The sequence below is a fragment of the Alosa sapidissima genome, chromosome 17 (assembly GCF_018492685.1).
Source record: "Alosa sapidissima isolate fAloSap1 chromosome 17, fAloSap1.pri, whole genome shotgun sequence".
Classification (NCBI taxonomy): domain Eukaryota; kingdom Metazoa; phylum Chordata; class Actinopteri; order Clupeiformes; family Clupeidae; genus Alosa; species Alosa sapidissima.
In genome coordinates, this window is record NC_055973.1 from 27,138,304 (window position 1) to 27,158,039 (window position 19,736).

General features: G+C 44.8%; 1 protein-coding gene across 3 annotated transcripts in view; it reads right to left on the reverse strand.

Annotated features, from left to right (window-relative positions):
* The window catches only part of esyt2b (extended synaptotagmin-like protein 2b), a 34,608-nt gene extending 15,410 nt beyond the window's left edge, over positions 1 to 19,198 (reverse strand). For 2 of the 3 annotated variants that reach the window (XM_042067061.1, XM_042067060.1), the window contains exons 1-7: positions 18,258 to 19,198; positions 12,772 to 12,813; positions 11,352 to 11,486; positions 10,475 to 10,551; positions 10,231 to 10,303; positions 7,892 to 7,981; positions 3,734 to 3,789 (exon numbers count right to left, since the gene is read on the reverse strand). In XM_042067061.1, coding sequence (XP_041922995.1) covers positions 3,734 to 3,789; positions 7,892 to 7,981; positions 10,231 to 10,303; positions 10,475 to 10,551; positions 11,352 to 11,486; positions 12,772 to 12,813; positions 18,258 to 18,659 — 875 coding nt within the window. In that variant the 5' untranslated portion in view covers positions 18,660 to 19,198. The remainder of the gene's footprint in view (positions 1 to 3,733; positions 3,790 to 7,891; positions 7,982 to 10,230; positions 10,304 to 10,474; positions 10,552 to 11,351; positions 11,487 to 12,771; positions 12,814 to 18,257) is intronic. The other variant, XM_042067062.1, reaches the window with a different exon arrangement.
* Between the last annotated feature and the right edge of the window lie 538 nt (positions 19,199 to 19,736).

Here is a 19,736-nt window from a genome sequence, read left to right on the forward strand (position 1 = left end):
GTTGACTTCCGGAGAGGTCACACCCAACACCTGCCACTGACCATCGACGGTGCTGTGGTGGAGAGAGCGAGCAGCACCAAATTCCTGGGGGTGCACATCAGTGAAGACCTCTCCTGGACCACCAACACTGCATCACTGGCGAAGAGAGCTCAGCGCCACCTGTACTTCCTGCGGAAACTCAGGCGAGCAAGTGCTCCACCAGCCATCATGACCACATTCTACCGAGGCACCATTGAGAGCATCCTCTCCAGCTGTATCGCTGTGTGGGGCGGAAGCTGCACTGAATACAACAGGAAAGCCCTGCAGCGCATAGTGAACACAGCTGGAAGGATTATTGGTGCTTCACTCCCCTCCCTGAAGGACATTTACACCACCCACCTCACCCGCAAGGCGACCAAAATTGTGAGTGATGCAAGTCACCCCGCTCACAGTCTGTTTGATCTACTGCCCTCTGGGAAGAGGTACAGAAGCCTGCGCTCCCGCACTACCAGACTCACCAACAGCTTCATACACCAAGCTGTAAGGATGCTGAACTCTCTCCCTCCTCTCCCCCCTCCACCCTCAGCTACATAACATCCTGGACATTGGACCCACAATGGCCGCCTGCACTACTCCACTTGCACACTTGTACACTTTACAACTTGTTGTTGTTGTCCTGAAAACACAACACTTCTGCTGCTCTTACATAACTTGCACCACTATGCCACTTTCTTTCTTACTTAGGTCAAACAGAACTACCCAAGCCTTTTATTGGCCTGACTTTGCACTAGTATTTTATTGACTGTCTATGCACAATTTCAACCAAATTTTGCTGCTCTTATTTTTTTCATTATTATATGTGCCCTCTTATTTACTTACTTTTTTGTTTACTTGAATGTTATGTTTGTCTGTGGACTTAAATTGGTAAAATATGTCTTGTCTTCACCGTGGGATAGTGAGAAACGTAATTTCGATCTCTTTGTATGTCTGGAACATGTGAAGAAATTGACAATAAAGCTGACTTTGACTTTGACTTTGACTTTGAACCAGTAGGCCACGGCTGCCCCCTATCTTGACTCATGACCAGCCACATTCCAGGTTTTGCCCTGACGTCATTGAAGACTCTATATTTGACCCCCCCATGCAACCTTCATCTCCACCTGTTACAGCGCCACAGCCAGAGCGGAGGAAGGTTGACAAACACGGGCTGACTGTCAGTCTATTGACTAGGATGTCAGGAGCATTAATCTGTTTTCAATTGTGCTGGGATCCCTGCTGACTCATAGTAGCTGTTCTGTGTGTGTGTGTGTGTGTGTGTGTGTGTGTGTGTGCGTGACTAAGAGTAGTTGTACTGTTCCTGTGTGTGTGTGAGTGTGTGTGTGTGTGTGTGTGTGTGCGTGTCTATGTGTGTGTGTGTGTGTGTGTGTGTGTGTGTGTGCGTGTCTATGTGTGTGTGTGTGTGTGTGTGTGTGTGTGTGTGTACGCGTGTGTGTTCCCTTAGGTGAGTCTCCTGTGAATCAGACTTCCTTGGAAGAGCTTGTTTTGAAATCAGGTCAGGCGTACTGAAAAAACTCGCTGGCTCTCAGGAGAAGAATGGGGAACTGCTCCTATTTTTTTTATTTCCCCTGAGACACACGAGAACATCTCGTCATCTCGAGGGAAAAAAAAAACTAAACTGATGAAAGAAGATCAGGTGTGAGAGAAGAGCTCAAAGGGGGCTTTTCGGCAGAGAGTGACGTGAAGAGGAGCTGATTTAAATGCATCTCTCTCTGAAGTCCCCCGTTCGTTAGGGCTACTTGTAATCCGCCTGCCCACTGATCTGCGTGGGCTTCCCACAGACGCCATGTTCCCACCAGTCGGAGAGTGTGAGCTGCCTGGCAATTACTGAGAGATCCGCAGAGAGTGTGATGTAAGGAAATTAAAGTTGCTTAAATTAGACACTTTTCTTAGTGCGGCTGCATAGCAAATCAAATCACATCGCAAGGAAGACGTAGCAGCAGATTAAAGATGCAGCTTACTATTCTATTACAAAAAAGCTGAGGTTATAGATGTGTAATAAAGAAAACACTAACCGAACCAACAAATATTTATCCATTCAGAACTAGCCTGTCAGGGGCAATCGCTTGTGAATCATACTCAAACTTAACCCTGATTTATATTGACAGCAGTTCCCCAAGAGTCCTCCTGTCAATTCTCCATATTTTACTGCCCTCCTCCTTCCGTGTCTCAGAAAGCTTATGCCATGTATCTGTAGATTTCCTGAAACTGAACGCTTTGGAATGTCTGCCATGGTGAACAGGTTCTTTATCCTGCTGCCTCCTGACTTCAGTTCACTCAAAAGAGATTGGGAGTGCTTTAGTGCACCAATGTCTAACATTTACATGTACATTTGCACTTTCAAAAGCTGCTTTGCAAGTGGTTCTTTTAGTTGCTTTGTATGCATGTGGTTCTGTATTTACATCAAACTACTCCATGATTTGAATGGTTTTCGATAAAGTATTTTGAATGCACAGAATGTACTGTATTACAAAAACTAGATTTGAAAAGAAAGACTATGGGTCACCAGCAGTGCAGCTCTAGATTGTATGTGAATCGTTAAAACAAACAAACACACAAACTGGTAATGGTGGGGACCACTGTCCTGTGTTTTCAGCACTCACTGTCCCAGCCATATCAATTCACTTTATGACCAATTTGGAAGCCATATCCCTTACTTTCCCACAGACCCAACCCTGAATGTCTACTAGCCCATAACATACATTACAGCACAGCACAACTGCAACCCCAGCAGAATCCCACACTTCACACACACACACACACACACACACACACACACACACACACACAAACATACAATCAATGAGCAACAGCTGAAGCCTTTACAACCAGACAAACCAACAGGGCTGTTAATATGATGTATACTGCAGTAATGGCAGCAGGCTTGAGGGATGCATGTGTTGATGAATGCTAGTGCAAAAGTGCCGCTTGGAGGTAGTTAATCTGTGTTAACCCTCATCATCCAATGTAGGCAAACCCACTGTCTGCAGGCGTCTCTCTCAGAGTTTTGTCCCGGTGGGGAGCTCGTCATTGGCGCCCTGTCGCAAAACACCTGCTCCATCTCTCTCCAGGGGACACACACACACACGCTGACGACACGGCACAACAAACACCTCCAGGATAGATATAACCAGGGAGGGAGGGAGGGAGGGAGGGAATGCTCACTCAACACTGCACAGTCATTAACCACACAAACAAAGACACACACACACACACACACACACACAACAAATTTTGACGACGCAACAAACCCCTCCAAATGAGAGCGAGAAAGGGCAGACACGCTCACTCAACATTGCACATTAACAAAGCACATACACACACACTATCACACAAATGCATACACACAAGAGATATTCAAACACGCACACGTCCCTGGGCAAAGGGTTGGTCATGCAAACACAGTAGCAGTAATCCCCCCGCCCCTCGCCACATACACACACACACTCACACAAATGTAGAACCAATGCTTTCAAATCTCATTGTTCTTCGGACATGCAGCTGTCACATTTTCATTTGTAAAGGCAAGCCATCATTTGTAGTTAACAGTGTTCTGAGACAATGCATACTGTAGCGTCTGTCACGTGTGACTCGGCAGGGACAAGCACATCACTAAATAATGCAGCGTCTGGAAGCCTTTGATCAACAAGCAACCAATTACTCAGCAGAGAGAGAATGGGAACGATAAACCACTTACTTCAGTCCAGGAATGTCCAATATGTTGGTGAGGCCCGTCCAGCTGATGTCTAGGAGCTAGAGGAGGGGATTGGTTAAAGAAAGATACATTTAGACATTCTATACATCGATATTGTCATTGTATATAATGAGTTTGAAAGGAAAACCGATAAAAATAATTTACAAAAAAAAAAAAAAAAATACATAAATAAATAAATAAAAGAATCTGAAGAAATTGAAAAAAAAAAAAGAAAGATACATTTTATTAGTGAACGGTTACCAAAATGTCAATATGGTGAAGAAGAGCTTTCTTCATTTGTTCTACACAGGGGAGAACACAGACTTGGCTTCTCATGATTGCCAGGATTTTAGGAGAACATAATCACAGGGACTATTGGAGGGGTTCCTACATTCAGACTAAGAGCTTTTCACTTCTAGGCAAAAAAAACTGATACCTCGCCCAAGGACCGAAAAATGCCAGCCATTCAGGTTATTTATTTCTTTGTTTTGTTCATAAAGTTTGAGGGGGCGCATTTAAGAATCGACACACTAAAAAGCGAGGTGGGTTCTGATTAAAAGCCCCGTCCAGGATGTGGGATCTTTCAGGGGGGGGGGCAACACACCACCACTCCTCGGCAGCCGCACATCACAATGGGAAGAATTAATCCTGTCTGGCTGAGTGATTTGGTTATAAAATCAATGCTAATTAGTCTAGCTCCGGTACCCACTCTCACAGGTGCTGTGATGCACTGTAACAAGACGGAGTGAAGCATAAAGGTATCAATGAGGAAAATATACATCCTGAGCTGTCAGTTTGTCTCTGGGTGCAATGTCATGATTTTTCCAATATGTTGCTTTCTCTGGTATGAGTAATTCCCCTCGTGTACACTCACTTGTCACACTCCATCTCTCTCCCCAATATCTTCTCTTTCAACACACACCATCTGACTTTTAAACTCTCTCTCTCTCTCTCTGTCTTTTAATCTCTCTCTGTGTCTCTGTCTTTTAAACTCTCTCTGTGTCTCTGTCTTTTAAACTCTCTCTGTGTCTCTCTGTGTCTTTGTCTTTTAAACTCTCTCTCTCTCTCTCTCTGTCTCTCCATCTTTCTCTCTTGCTCCTCCAGGCCCTGCTGTGTGTGTGTCTCTCTGGGGGCTTCCTCCTGGTGCAGTGGAAAACTGCAGTGGAGCGGAGTGAGTGTGAGTGTGAGTGTGAATGTGAGTGTGAGTCCTCTGCTGCCTCTGCAGTGCCCTGAGAGGTGTGGGCTGGGCAGGGCTGACTCCGCTCGTTGACACCTCACTGAACCCCCAGGGCCCTGGTGCAGACCTCCGACCAATAACAACAACAACAACTCCCCACCGCTACTTCATCATCAGGCCATTCTCTCTTCTCAGGGTAAGACCAACCGTCTCCACCCTCTCACTTAAGCACATCGCGAGTTGTCCAATGCAGCTTTTACTTAATCCCAAACTCCCAGTTGCAGGAACTTTGCAGGAACCTTGCGCTTCCCCACAAGGTATTCCGAGGTGGGGTTGTTTAACTAGGCTAAACGCTTCTTATAATTGCAGGTGTTTAGGGTGTTAGAACAGTTTAGAAAGTATGTGTCCTTGCTAAGAGGGGAGGTTATTTTTAAGAACAAGAGATATTTTAAGTGAAGGTTGTATCATTGACCTGGGAAAGGCCGGTGAGGAGAGCTAGTGATGACACAGATAGAAAGTGGTGGCTATTTTGCCTTATATGAGCAATGAAAACCACTGGACCATACGGAGCCTGGTGACTCACACAGGTAGTATAAACTAATATGAACGCCGAGCTACAGAAGGGAATCTTGTAGCTAAGGCACTCACACACACACACACACACACACATATAAACACTCTGGAGTTAGAGGAGATAAAATGTTGCCTTGTAAGGCATGCAGATCAGTAGCACATCTTAGTGCATTAGTGTTTTCTTTTGATCAAAGGAGAGTTAAAAAAGGTTGCAAACCCAGAGCAACAGTCAAGAGGGGAGTCAGTCAGTCTTAAAGTCAAGAGATATAGGATACAAAGAAAGAGATCATGTCAGATAGGGTGCAGGCAAGCGAACACTAAGACATGGCAGGAAGCCTGTTGAAGAAAGACATTCCAATACAATCTAATCTGCAGAGGTGTGAGTGACAAAGCTACAGGCTAGAATGAAAAAAAAAAACCTTCACTGATCAATGACTGCCTCAGTGAGCTCACTGCACTCAACAGCTGGGGCCAAAGCAACAAGGACGTCGCTGAGGCATTCTCAATCTCATTGGCGGCCATCGAAGCAATAACAGGCCCTCGAGGACGAGTGAAGAGTGGCGTAACGGGCGACAGGGGCGAGGCAGGTGAGCGTAAATCACGGCTCTAGTGCCATCGACCCCTGGCGAACAGGCGAGTCATCCTGCGTGTAATTACAGGAAGTTCGCCACGGGCCGTAGCTTGCTGCTGCTCACGCACTCACACACGCCGTGTTCGATGTGGAATTACGGCTGGATGCAGGCCACATGCTTAACGTACAGCAGTCATACCTGCCTCAGTCAAGTCTTCAGAAAACCGTGTGTGTGTGTGTGTGTGTGTGTGTGTGTGCGTGTGTGCGTGTGTGCATGTGTGTGTGGACGCAGGCCGCATGCTGTACTGTATGGGCAGCGTTGCTTTCACTGGCCTCTGCATCCCCACCTTGACGCTCCCCGAGGCCATAAATAGCCAGGGGGAGGCCATCGCTATGTGCACGGCGGCTATTTAAAGCAGCTTCTGTCTCCCCCACCCCCCCACCCCCCATGGAAACTCCCATACCACTGCTTAAATCGGTCACATTATTTGCCTGCTGACAGGAGCGGAAGTGTGTTGAAGAGGGACCCAGAGGAGGAGAGGCAGTGGGGAGGATGAGTGAACCCGCAACGCAACTCGGCGGAAAGTAGGCTAATGGCGTATGACTGGCATCGGTGTACCTGTAGCCTCCAGGTGGGGTATTATTAGGAGTGACAGGTGTTCTGGATGTGTGTGTGGATCTTAGAGAACAGTCTTTTCAAGCACTAACAAAAGCTTTCACAGGGATGACAAAAGAAATGACAGCATCTCCATCTCCATCTAGATTTGACTCTATGGTCTAATTGACTCTGAGGCTTTGTTTTCTGTGCGCTCTGATTCACAATACTAATGTTGCCTTGGGCACAAATACAATGAGAGGGGAGGAGTGGTGTGTGTGTGTGTGTGTGTGTGTGTGTGTGTGTGTGTGTGTGTGTGTGTGTGTGTGTGTGTGTGTGTCTTTAGATTTGAGATTTTAGATTCAGTGTGTCTATCATGGAACTACACAGGAGGACTCTGGATGTAGCAGTGAAGAATGGTGGAGGACTACTCTCCAAAAACAAAGGCCTTCTAGGAAAAGTAGGTGTGTGTGTGTGTGCAGAAAGACCTGCTTTTCATGTAACTGCACAGACTCTACTAGCTACAACGGGCTTGTGAATAGAAAATCACTGATCAGTAACACAAGCTCCCTGTCTGCTATTTACTTCCTCTCCTCTAAGCATGTCTCTTCTCCATTCTCCACCCCTTATTGTTTACCGCTGCACGTCTCTGAACATGCAGGCCAGACCTCTGTGGGTTTCCAGGAACGGAAAACGAATACATACCATTGATAAAACCTGGCAAACTGGTTCCTTAATGTTGTGCCCTAGAGAATACTGCCATGCACATTACATTCTCAGAAATGTGACAAATGTTTTTTTAGTGTGTCTATTGTAATGTATGGAATTCCAATGGCCCAGTTTCACTAGTTCGCCCGTCGGCATGATTGCTATACTGAGTGAATAAGCTAAGCGCGTGTTTGGCATGGTAGCTGGCTGTGGTCATGGAATGCCTGAAGCGGAGATCGCGATAGAGCGATGACCGCTTGCACCCCCCAATGTAAGGAGGAATGCGTAACTGGGCTATCAGTGAAATGGAGGAGTAGGGGGAGGAGGAGGGATAATTTGCGAGCGCCGCGGCGTGTGACGTATGGATAAGGAGGCCGGCTTAAATACCCTGGCGGCGGAAGACAGGTGATTAATTGCTGTCAATCATCCCTAAGGGCTCCTCCCGAACTTTGTTTAGAAAACATCATGTAGTGCAGCGTAGTGCAGACAGACAGAGGAAGACCGAGGCAGAGAGCCAGGCAGGCAGGCAGCACTCACCGGCTTCTTGATGAAGAACAGAGACAGCGCTCCCACCAGAGGCATGTCCCCCAGCAAGGGCTCCAGGACCACTCTCAGCACACCATGGAGCTGCGGGAGCACAGCGCACATCACACTCAGAACCATCAGGACTTACTTAACGCAGAGAAATGCTTACTCTGTATGTACAGTATGTACTTATTGTGTATGTACTGTGTACTGTATGTATACTGCACATTACACACATACAACCAAACACACACACACACACACACAAACACACACACACACACATTAACACACACACACACACACACACACACACACACACACACACACACACACAAATACCATTACACACACACACACACACACACACACACAAATACCATTTAGGAAGCTTTCAGTATCAGCACCCCACCCTCAGCTGGCCCTTGACCCCCTAATCCTGGGTCTTTGCAGTCACCCAGCAGTGAGAGATACGGCAGAAAGAGCCGGAACATTCCAAAGGAGACAGCCCCACGAGATGCCCGAGTTGATGCTGCCATTAATACACCACAGCTTAAGGTACAGCAGTCATACCAGCCTCAGACAAGTCAGACAAGAAGACTGTGTGTGTGTGTGTGTGTGTGTGTGTGTGTGTGTGTGTGTGTGCGTGTGAACGAGTGGGTATTTGGAGCCCAGAGGTCGAGTGTGTGGAGGGTAAGGATGATGGAGAGAGAGACAGAGAGAGTGAGAGGGCCCGGGGAGAGAGACAGACACAACCAGACAGAGAGGAGTGAGGGGAGAGTAAGGGGGAAAAAGAGGGAAACTTTGTTAAGCAAGCGCTTATCTCTCTGGGTCAAGAGTGAATGTGCTTTGTGTAGGGATCCAGGGAGGAAGACTGATTGCTTTTTTCTCGCGGCAACGTTCCGTGCAGTCCGGGCTTAAATAGCTGAAGTCTCCACTCATGAATCATAGCAGCCTCCAGAAAGATCCATATAATTTCCCCTCGCCCTGACACTGCTTGTGCAGCCATAAGCAATATAAACCCGCAAATTATATACTGATCTATAGATTCCTGAAGCCCTAGAACAGTCTTCTGAGGAGCACAATAAAAAGAAACGGCTCTCTCACTCAGTACAGTACGTCTCTTAGGGACAATGGGAACTTTTCACATTTTTTTCAACGCATTTCTGATAAAATTGTGTCAGCAATGTCCTCTCGTTCTTCACATTCACAAAAAAGGGTATCTGATAAAAAAAAACAAAAAAAAAAAACAAGGCTATTACAACAAAATGCTATCAAACTACAGTGCTAACTCTTGCCAAAGCAAGCAAACTCCACTTCCTGACATCTGTCCACTAGAACGGTTCATTAAATCTGAAGACAGATTTGAACAGTAAAGTCATTAGTTTTTTCCTTCGGGTAGGACTTGCCTTACAAGGTAATGCGGCAAAGTGTGTGTGTGTGTGTGTGTGTGTGTGTGTGTGTGTGTGTGCGTGTGTGTGTGTGTGTAACTAGCCCAGGTTGGCCCAGTGGAATTCACCGGAGCGAAGGCTCTGGCTGTCATTGATAACAAAGCAGAAGTGTTTGCTCTCGCCTCCGGTGTTATGCATTAGGTGGATATGTAAGGCATACTAATCCTGCGTGTAATCTTTCTGCACTTCCTCGGCCGCCGACAACACAGCGGCTAACTGTTTCGCCAAGAACACTCCGAATGTTTGACGGCATACAAATGGTCGCATGGTGCAACACGATACACCATGCAAGATGTAAAACACACACACACACACACACACACACACACACACACACACACACACATGTGTATGTTGTCCAATCTTTTCCAGTGCTGCGGACAGCACAAGGGCATTAGTGTATTCGGTTACACACCACGCCAAAAATACACCCTTCTTAAAAATAGACCCCGTTCAAAAGGCCTGTGCTGGAGTCTTTCCTGGAAACAGACATGTATATGACACAATGGAGGGTTGAGAGGCAGTCTGTTTCCAACACACCTCATAACACCAACCACAAGTGTCCAGAAACACAAAACAAATAAGGCAGGCATTGACATTTCAGCAAGGAGCGGACATGACAATCAAAACAGACCAACAGACTAATCAACAATGTATATTAAACACCTGACACCTCAAAGCTCCATCTATATTATCTTTTTTTAGTGTGTGAGTGTGTGTGTGTGTGTGTGTGTGTGTGTGTGTGTGTGTGTGTGTGTGTGTGTGTCCATGAGAGGAAAAAGAGAAATATAAAGCCAGACAGACACCTTATTGTGGCTGCATCCAATACTGTGCCGTTTCCGTGGAAACATGATGACTATGGACATGAGCTCAGAATGTCAAACAGAATGGAATGATCACCTGTATGCTTTTGATCCCGGCTTTGCAGTAGTACCGCTTGATGTCCACATCTATTTCAGTGCTCCCAACAAAACTGTGTGAGATGAAAAATAAAGAAACACACACACACAGATACACATACAGACACACACACACACACACACAAAAACACACAAAATACACATATACAGATTTAGAAATCCATTCAGAATATATTAGATATGTGATGTAATAAGGAAACAAATATGAGTCAAATCTCTCTGACCTGATCTGGAGATCCATGATGATTTGGCGCTTGTCCACATTCTCAGTGTAAACCTTAACCCCATTGACCCTCACAGGCTGTGAACACACACACACACACACACACACACACACACACACACACATATGCACACACACACACACACACAAACACGCATGCACACATACAAATTATTGATATTCTCTTTGGTGCCATGGAAACCATGTCAATGCACTCAATTACATGCTTGTCTCTTTAATTCTTGTAGGGTCATTCTTACCCAAGTACAAATACAAATTTGACCATACAATGACTTGACTGGGCAATTAAATACAATATGCAAATAATCAAATAATTGAAATATATTATTTTAAGGTTGTGGCTCAAGATCTTTTTAGAGATAAACACAAAAAGTGTTGCCATATCTTTTATGCAGACATAAACTGCACAGACTTTTGGGAATCATCAACCACACAACCTACTGTATTATAAGGATGAATGGCTGTAATACACAGATTCCAATGGGGAAATTTCTTGAGCATTTCTGATAAAAATGAGGAGGGAGATGAAAGCTAGTCCTACACATGTAAACCTCACTAACAGGAAATGGTTATTCAGTGTGCACTACATGGATCTATGACTGGGGCACATTACTGCAGCGTACTAATTAGCATGCTAATTAGCACACTAATTAACACACTAGCGTAATATCTTAGTGGGCTCAGGATAAAACAATAATACAGATGTGGAGGAGGAACACATCTATTCCAAGGGCATGAAGGTATACCAGGTGGTCAGGTTTGAAATAAGGGTTTCAAAAACAGGCTATGAAGTTCCAGCATGGTATTTGACCAGATAAGATCTTTTGGCGAGTAGCATGAGTGGCGGCTCTGCTCACCTTGTCGCCCAGGTCTATTTTGGTGAAGTTGAAAGTGCTGAGGTGCGCGTTGGCGCCCTTCACAGCCGGCTCGATGGTCTCGCGGAACAGCTTCTCCACAAACTGACAGATATACGGCCACATTTGTTTCACCGTCTGCGGGAGGGAAAGGTGTAAAGCTGACGGACCACTAAACACAACATGACTGGTCATCAGAGACCAACAGCAGGAGAAAGTTGAGGATAGATGAGTCCTAGGGGTGGCTCTGTAGATGGCAGTGTTTCATTTAGATCCATTTGTTTATATTTATTTATTTTTCTGACATTTGCATTTTCAATGTCACATCTGAACAGATGCTGAGGGATAGAGAGGAGGAGCAGGGGTGGTAAACAAAGACTGAGAAATAAAGCGGGAGAAAGAGGAGCATAAAGTAAATCTCAATTTACGAGAAAAGAGGTTTAAGACGTTAAGATGCTAAATCCCTGTGGTGCACAGTTGGCAAGAATTGAACAAACCAAAACATCAGCAAGAACCGAAACCCTTTTTTGCATTTATGATATTTTGGTTATGAGTAAACTCTATGTTTCAGTTAAAGCTTTTCCGACTCCATGGAAAACCATGGAAAATACACTAAAGTGGCTACTCTGATCAAATATTTAACACTTCCTCCATTTCATGATGTACGGCTGGTGTGAAAGACATACAATATCTTCATGAACACCTAACAGTGGCACGCCATGTGAGTCTGACTTACAGTGAACTTCCATCAATCTAAAATGTGTGATGGCCGGATGAAAAGTGATGTTTTGCTGTCTGAATGGGTGAGTGCTACAGGGGAAATGGGGCAGGGCTGGGGGGGGGGGGGGTGCAGCTCTGCTGCAGCGTGCCACATCACTATCCACTGCAGCCCCCGATCCCCCCCGCCCTGCACAGACAACACAAAGAGAGGTGTGTGTTTGGGGGGGGGGGGGGGGTAGATAAGAAAGGGAAATGGAGGAAATGAGAAGGAGGGAGAGAGAGAAAGAACTCGAGGAAAAAAGCAGTCAATAGGAGAACGGGGAATCAAAGAGGAGAGGGAGGAGGTGTGAAAGGGAGGAGAAGAGAGAGCAGGAGAGACAGCATGAGAGGAAGAGAGAGAGAGAGAGAGGGGGAAGGGAGACAGGGAGAGAGATATGAGGATAGAGATGCAGGTAGGAAGAGAGAGAGGGAAGACAGGGAGAGAGATATGAGGATAGAGATGCACACACCTTGAGAGGAAAAGGACGAGAATGATAGGACTAAAAGAGATACCAAGACGAGTCAACAGTCAAAAATGTAGTGTCACAGAGAAAGAAAATAAAAGTATTTAGTGCCAGGATTGACAGATAGACTGATTTAGAGGTCAACATCTCAATAAAGCCCAGCAAAAAAAAAAGAATAAAAAACAAGCCCACTCTCATACCTTGTTCAACCACTCCACTCTTTCTACATCCGGAAAATGGACCTGGAAAATGACAAGCAGGGAAGTCAATAAGACAAATGCTGCAGAGGAAAAGTAAATATCTGTCACTAAGGAAACCAGCACCATTGGATATTCCTACCACATATAGCTTACACAAATAGCATAGAGATCTAACCATTTGAATAATGAAACATCCACATACAATCCCCTTTATTTAGGTTTGCTTATTATAGAGAACAAGTTACTTAAATCACTTAAGATATGGGAGCATATGGACTAGATAGTGTAGTGCAGCATTAATGCTGCCAGAAAGGCTGCATGTGGGACTATGGGACTCTGGGTATCACATGATCTGTCCTTTGTGTACATAATATAGAAGTGCATATTGTTGTTAACATCATGAAATACACAACACATTGAATCAAGGCCAATGGATGCAGGGAAAGGGAAGAATGAAAAAATGTAGATGGTCGGTTGAGTATAAATGGATAGATAGGCTGTATGAATGATATACAGTGATTTCTGTTGTTCCAAAGGAACAGCAATATAATGTATGCTCTAAATCAGTGTTTCTCAAAGTGTGGTCCGGGGACCACTGGTGGTCCGCAAGCTAGCCCAAGTGGTCCGCGAGCAGACGTGGTAAAATTTAATATAGATGAGTTGTTTGCAATATTGAACCAACTTGTATGTAAATCCAAACATTTCTGCAACACTGCCTATGTAAGCCATGCCAGTTTAAATCATATGAATTCTCTGACACAATAATACAATCAAAGTGGTTAGTGAGTAGGCCTATTGTGTAATTTACTATTGAAGTAGGTCTAATTTATTCTATTTTTTTTAGCTAGGTGGTCCGTGAGGCTTTTTTTATTGATTAAGTGGTCCTTGGTCTGAAAAAGTTTGAGAAACACTGCTCTAAATGATCAATGCTTACAACTGCCAGCGCGCTGTTTGAGAGTGCCTGTGTGTGTGTGAGTGGGCACATTAACACTAGCTGAGTAGGCCCCGGGACTGAGTCCCATAGTAGGCTAAGAGAGGAAACGCTGATGCTGCGATGCTGTGACAGCACATCCTCAGAGGAGTGCCCGAAGAAGAAGAGCAGGAAAGAAAGAAAGAAAGAAAGACAGAATGAAAGAAAGAGTGGACTTCGCCGCCACATTTTCATCCCTCAGTTGATCAATGGATTTCCTGTAAGAGAGGGCTCTGCTCTGCTCCTCTGGGTAACACTCACAGACACACTATAACCATAAACAACTGATGTTCTGTCTATATCAAGGAAAAACATTATGTTAGGCTGCTGTCTGTGTCCCTGTGAGGCCTCCTTGCCCTTTCCTTGGTATTTCTGTGACAAGAGTTCCCAGTCTGCAGCCAACTCATTAAAATGGAGGACTTGAAAAAAAGACAGGAACATGTAAGGGGAAGCCAACCGACGTCTAGGAGTCATCAACATCTATGTGTACCGGCACTTTAATGGTGCTCTAAGCGATGCCACGCGTTTTTTAGGCTAAAACATTTTATGTCACTTACTGCAAACATCACCTAACCAACCGCTAGCTGTCTGTGTCCTAAATCACTGTAAAAAACGTGATTTCTGTGTACAGCCCAGGCTCCAAAAACGGCAACAAAAACAAGAGAGTTTCAATTGCACGGGAGCAGCACGGGAGGGAGGGGGAGGAAGTAGCGAGCTAGCTCTCTGTTTTGTTTGAAGGTCAACAGAAGTGACGTTACCCAGCATCGGTTACAGTACCTTTAAGTCTCCCCCCTCCTACATCAAGCCCTTCAAATGAGCAGACATTTGGATTGGTTAAACAAATTCAAACACTGTTAATGCTGTAATCATTCCGTGCTGTTACTCCCTCCCCACTATACTTCACTATGGTTAGCCCCAGATGTACTACTGTCAATGTGCACCATGAGACTAAGGGCCCGTTTACACGAAGCCAACAGGTGTATTTTTTTCTTACTGCTTTCACACCTTTAACTATTCCGGCAAGAAAAAAACTTGCGTTGACACACAGAGGTGAAAGCAGCTAAAGGTGCTGTAGTGCATATGCCAGACCAGTCGATTCATCAGTAAATTCATCGGTTTCAAAAAAAACGGCGGCGTGTAAACGACCCTTAAACTCTTTGTATCTAGGGTACAATTACTGTCTGATAATCTGAATAATACAGTAAATGGCCGTGTAATTTTGTAATTTTGAACGGGAGGAAATAAAACAAGGAGAAAAATTAAAATAAAAAATGAAAATGAAAAATGCCTTTTGAGCTTGTACAGACAAAAGAATTCTGTCAGCTGTACAGAATAAAGAAAACAAAAAAAAACAACTGCTCTGATATAATACCCCATTTAGTTTCACAAACCAACATAACAACACATTTCCTCAGCCTGTTTGCCAGATGAGGCAGCAGGGGCTATTTTTATGCCTCGCCTTGAGACACTCCTCTGCCTTCCTCGTTGGCCCGCACATGCAGCGAGCCGGTGAGTGGCGGCGAGTCTACTCTGCTGCGTTCTGCCGGGGCTACACAGAAGCCCTTATGACTCACGCTAGATTTATTTCCAAAGCCAAACACACTGGCGCGAGTTGTCCTTAGCCAGTGCCTCCGATGCAACATGACAGCGCAGCAGATCCTAGCCCACTGCAACTGCCACGGTTATCGCTGCTGGCAGATTCAGACAGTTTAACAGTCTTCTAGTGCTGAGGCGCAGCCATCGGGAAGCTGGGGTGAAGACATTGGATCAAGGGGGAGGGGTGTGAGGTCTTAAAAATCGAATTAAGCCCCCCCCCCCAACCATCTCTCTATCTCTCTCTCTCTCTCTCTCTCTCTATCTATCTGTTTCTAATCTGTCCAATTTCATGTGGTAGTACTGGCAGCTGCATTTAGTGTGAGTAAAGATAGAGGGGAGTGGAGGTTTAGTAGCCTACAACAGTAGGGAGTAAAAGGTCTGGCGGGTTTTAAAGACCACGTCTACAGACACTTTGAATCTGACTAGGATTGAAAAATATCTGGGGATTAGCAGCAAATGTTTATTTATTTACTTATTTGTTTATATGCTCTCTGTGTTACTTTAGTTCAAGAGACTGTAGAAGGCAGCAGGTGAAGCACACAGTATCAGAATGCAGGATTTCTGAGGACATTGTATTGCATTATTTTTCTCCATCCATGGCCCAATGAGCACATCTTTTATGAGTGGAGATCGGCAGAGAACCGAGTGCTGACGAGAAAAAATTATGAAATTTTCAAAGCAGCACCTCTCCCCTTGCCCCCGTTTTCCCTTCAAATCTCACCTCAGCTTGACTCCACTACATCCCACTGCAGTTTGCCTGCAAGTTGGCAGTAAATAGCACTCACTGGATGACTACACGCTGTGTTCTCTCTAACACGACACATATAATCGGTTGGTCATCTCTAGGGTCAAATCCTGCTCATTACAAACTCAATACGGATAACCTACTGCATTGCATCTGTGAATTGCATGTTCTACCAGAATCTGGCTTGACTACATCTTGTCCATGCAGACTGACCAGGCCATGTTATGAGACGTACTGCATTCCTGAAAAGAGTTCAACCTGAAGTAAATGTCTAGGGTACAAAATGTGGATATTTAAGTAAGGTAGCCAATCACAGAAAAAACGATTGCACTAAAGAACCCCATCACCACTCCTATCTTGACCACACAGAGCCCACTAACATGTATTGTTTCACATGTAGTGCTACTGAACTCGTGCTATCGATTCACTCTCAGCAACCGCTCAGTGAATGGAATAGTAGTTTGAATAGGTTGAATAGTGAAAACAAACACCACTCACCATAAATTTTGTTTTTGAGAGTCATACTGACAAGTTTACACAAATATACACACATACACATCTATCACTTTAAGATAAGAGTGCGAGTAGGCTATGTGTTGCATGACTTCAGAATTCAGACTGTATCCATGTCTTGGAACAGTGGGGGCTGGTAATGTGTAAAGGCAGTCTGTGGCTACATCCATGAGGCTCTCTGATTTACTCCCTTCCTCACGCCTGCCAGCTCTCTGATAGAAAGGCCTGTAATGTCATTTACAGGCTAAACCCAATTAAACAATCTTTGAGGAGAACTTCAGCCCGAGTCCATCACCTTCCCGAGTGTGGACTCCTGACCGACCGCTTCCTACTGAACTAACAGGGATGACAGAACATGATGTTCTCAGTGGTTAATGAAAGATCCTTATTGGCAGGTTACAAGGACTAGGATACTCAGGAGTGAAAAATATGGAAGGCGTTCAATCAAAAAGGCGCTACCGAGCATGGGAAACATTGGGAGACTCCTACACATTAGTTAGGTCTCCATTAGCTACAGCTGAGATATGAGGCCATGTTGCTGGACAGGATCCTATCTCGAGCCTATATTTTACTCCCACATAGAGACATAGGCCTACTGCCTGTCCACCTTCTCTCCCTCTCTCTCTCTCTTTCTCTGTTTCAGAGGCACAAGCTGCTCTGTCATGAACGGAAATCCAATGAAAATCCCACGCATGATGCAAGCTGACAACACACAGGGTCCATTTGGTCTTCCCATCACCCTCTTCTCCCAACACATATCACAACAAAAGTCTGTTTTTTTGCACTGTGTCTATATGAAGCACAACAGTATGTGGATGGCCCAGCATCTGAGATAAGAATAGAATGAGAACAGCAGGTGTCAGTGCTTACCTCTTCCAATGAGAAAGGACAGCAACAAACAACACACCCTTTGCCATGTTGTCATGGCAAAATCTCGATCATGGGAAGTGATTCTGCAGCATGATGGTGCAGAAGATCAACAGATGATGCAGTGTTCTACTTAATTAACTGCCTCCACCATTTGACTTTTACAATAGCCTACCTCTTTCCCTTGACTTGGCATTAGGACTTTTTTGGACACACTTTGCCTTTATGCATGCTTAAACATGGGACAGCCTTCCATACATAACCAGTTCTTTCATTTGTCTGATGTCCCTAGAGGTCATCATTGTTTTCAAAATTAGCTTAGCCTTGTGCCACTTCTGATGACAGCTGCATTAAACATCAGTAGAGGACCTCAAACTGTTTCTCTATTGACTTTGGTCATAACACTCACCTCCTATCTATTCTGGCTACTGCTTAGATCAGCAGGCTTTTTAGATAATTAGCCAGATAATTAAATCATGAAGATAAGAGGTGATAAACATGCTTAATAACAATGGGAATTGGAGTACAATGAATCATCTTGTCCAGTATTTCTTCTGTGTTGATGAAAAGATTATGCAATTTTAATTAGCCCAAAGGTAAGATCAGATAGCTCATGATCATAGCCAAATGTAAGCCTACTCATCCATATTTTAAAACGTTTTAACTAGAGGCATAAAGGGAACGTCAGTACAATAGTATTGACCTAGAATTCAACCCAAAATGTACTTGCATACGTGTTGGCTATAACCGTAGTAAACTCTGACATTGCCAGGCCTGCTGTAGCCAATTTCTCACCCATGATGGCAGCTCTGATGACACCGGGCTCTGCTTGAAAGTTCTCTCCTCTTGGTCAAAGAATGCCAACGCTCTGCTTAGTCTCGAGTTTTTGCTTCCTGCGTTCCTTCTCCAGAAGAAAAATACAGCGAGTCCAATTAAAAGCCAACTGAAACTAAACTCAAAATACCCCAGAACGTATATAGGGAAAATTAACATAAAAGTTTTCGCGAACTGTCTCCATGTGCTAACCAAGTCATATGTTGAGGATGCAGGCTCGTTTGTGTAGTCCGCCGGTGGAGCGGGGTTTGGCTTGGAGTGTGCGGGGCTGTCCGGTACGCTCTGCCCGCTGTCTTTTGGCCCTGCGGAACCTGCCGGGTGTGAATGAGCTCCTCGTACTGCCGTCATGTTCTCTTCTGTCATGTCAAGCCAAGGAGGATGAGCGTCCCTCGTCTTTGGTGCCGTAAATCCAGTTGAGTTAAAATTCCCTTTAAGTTTGACAGCGATTCAAAGGGGATGCTCGAACTGTCACCGAGTGTAGCCTAGTTTAGATAGGCAATACGACGTTGACATAACGTTACACTAGTTCGCCTTGCCATGCTATTGTAGCAATACACAAACCCACGCTTATGAGAAAATCACAATCTAACGATCCTCATCTCCAAATCCCTAAAGTTGGTGTCCCCATATTTGGTGCTATCTCAGGTTAAGTCTCACGCCCCGTTCCATTTTGAGGAGAACATCAGCTATTTAATCTTCTCCGTTTTGAATACAATGCATAATTTGCTATTGACAATTGTCGTTTTGGACTTTCTTCACATATCTTTCGTTAACACCAATAATTTCGTTCGTCTCAAACGCTTTACCAGTCCATCGCGTCACCTTCAGTCCTTCAGACTGCGCGAGACCCTTTTAACTATCGACACATCCGCGTTGATTTGGGACACGCGCTCTCCCTCTGCACGTTCCTGTGTCCAGGGTTAAATCATTCGTCCACCATGCACACTCAGTTGAATAGGTGTACAAATACACAGGCTGAGACCAGCGCGAAATCGCCATCCAGTGGTGGCAGGTTGCAAGTACAAAAGTCACAAGAAAGCATGATTTATTTTGCTTTATTTTGGTTTTATATTTTTGTAACGGAGTGAGAAATGCTGAACGTGCCTCGTGTTCTGGATACTGGATACCAGTCTTTGCTGAGAGTTGGAATAATGTCTGTCTAAATCAGTGTGTTCCAGCAGAAACCCATTCAGCCTACTGACAAATAAAGTAGCCTAATAATTATCTTGAGTTTATTTTATAGGCTCCACATGCAGCCTCTGGTAAGACATTGTGTGTGTGTGTGTGTGTGTGTGTGTGTGTGTGTGTGTGTTGTCATGAGTCCTGTAACAGGGTGGATTTATTCACAACTCATGCTTACGCATAGTCCTTACCTTTTCAGTTTTTCTTTCACTTTTATTTCATCAATATGCATTGCCGCAGGAAGATGATACGGCCTGG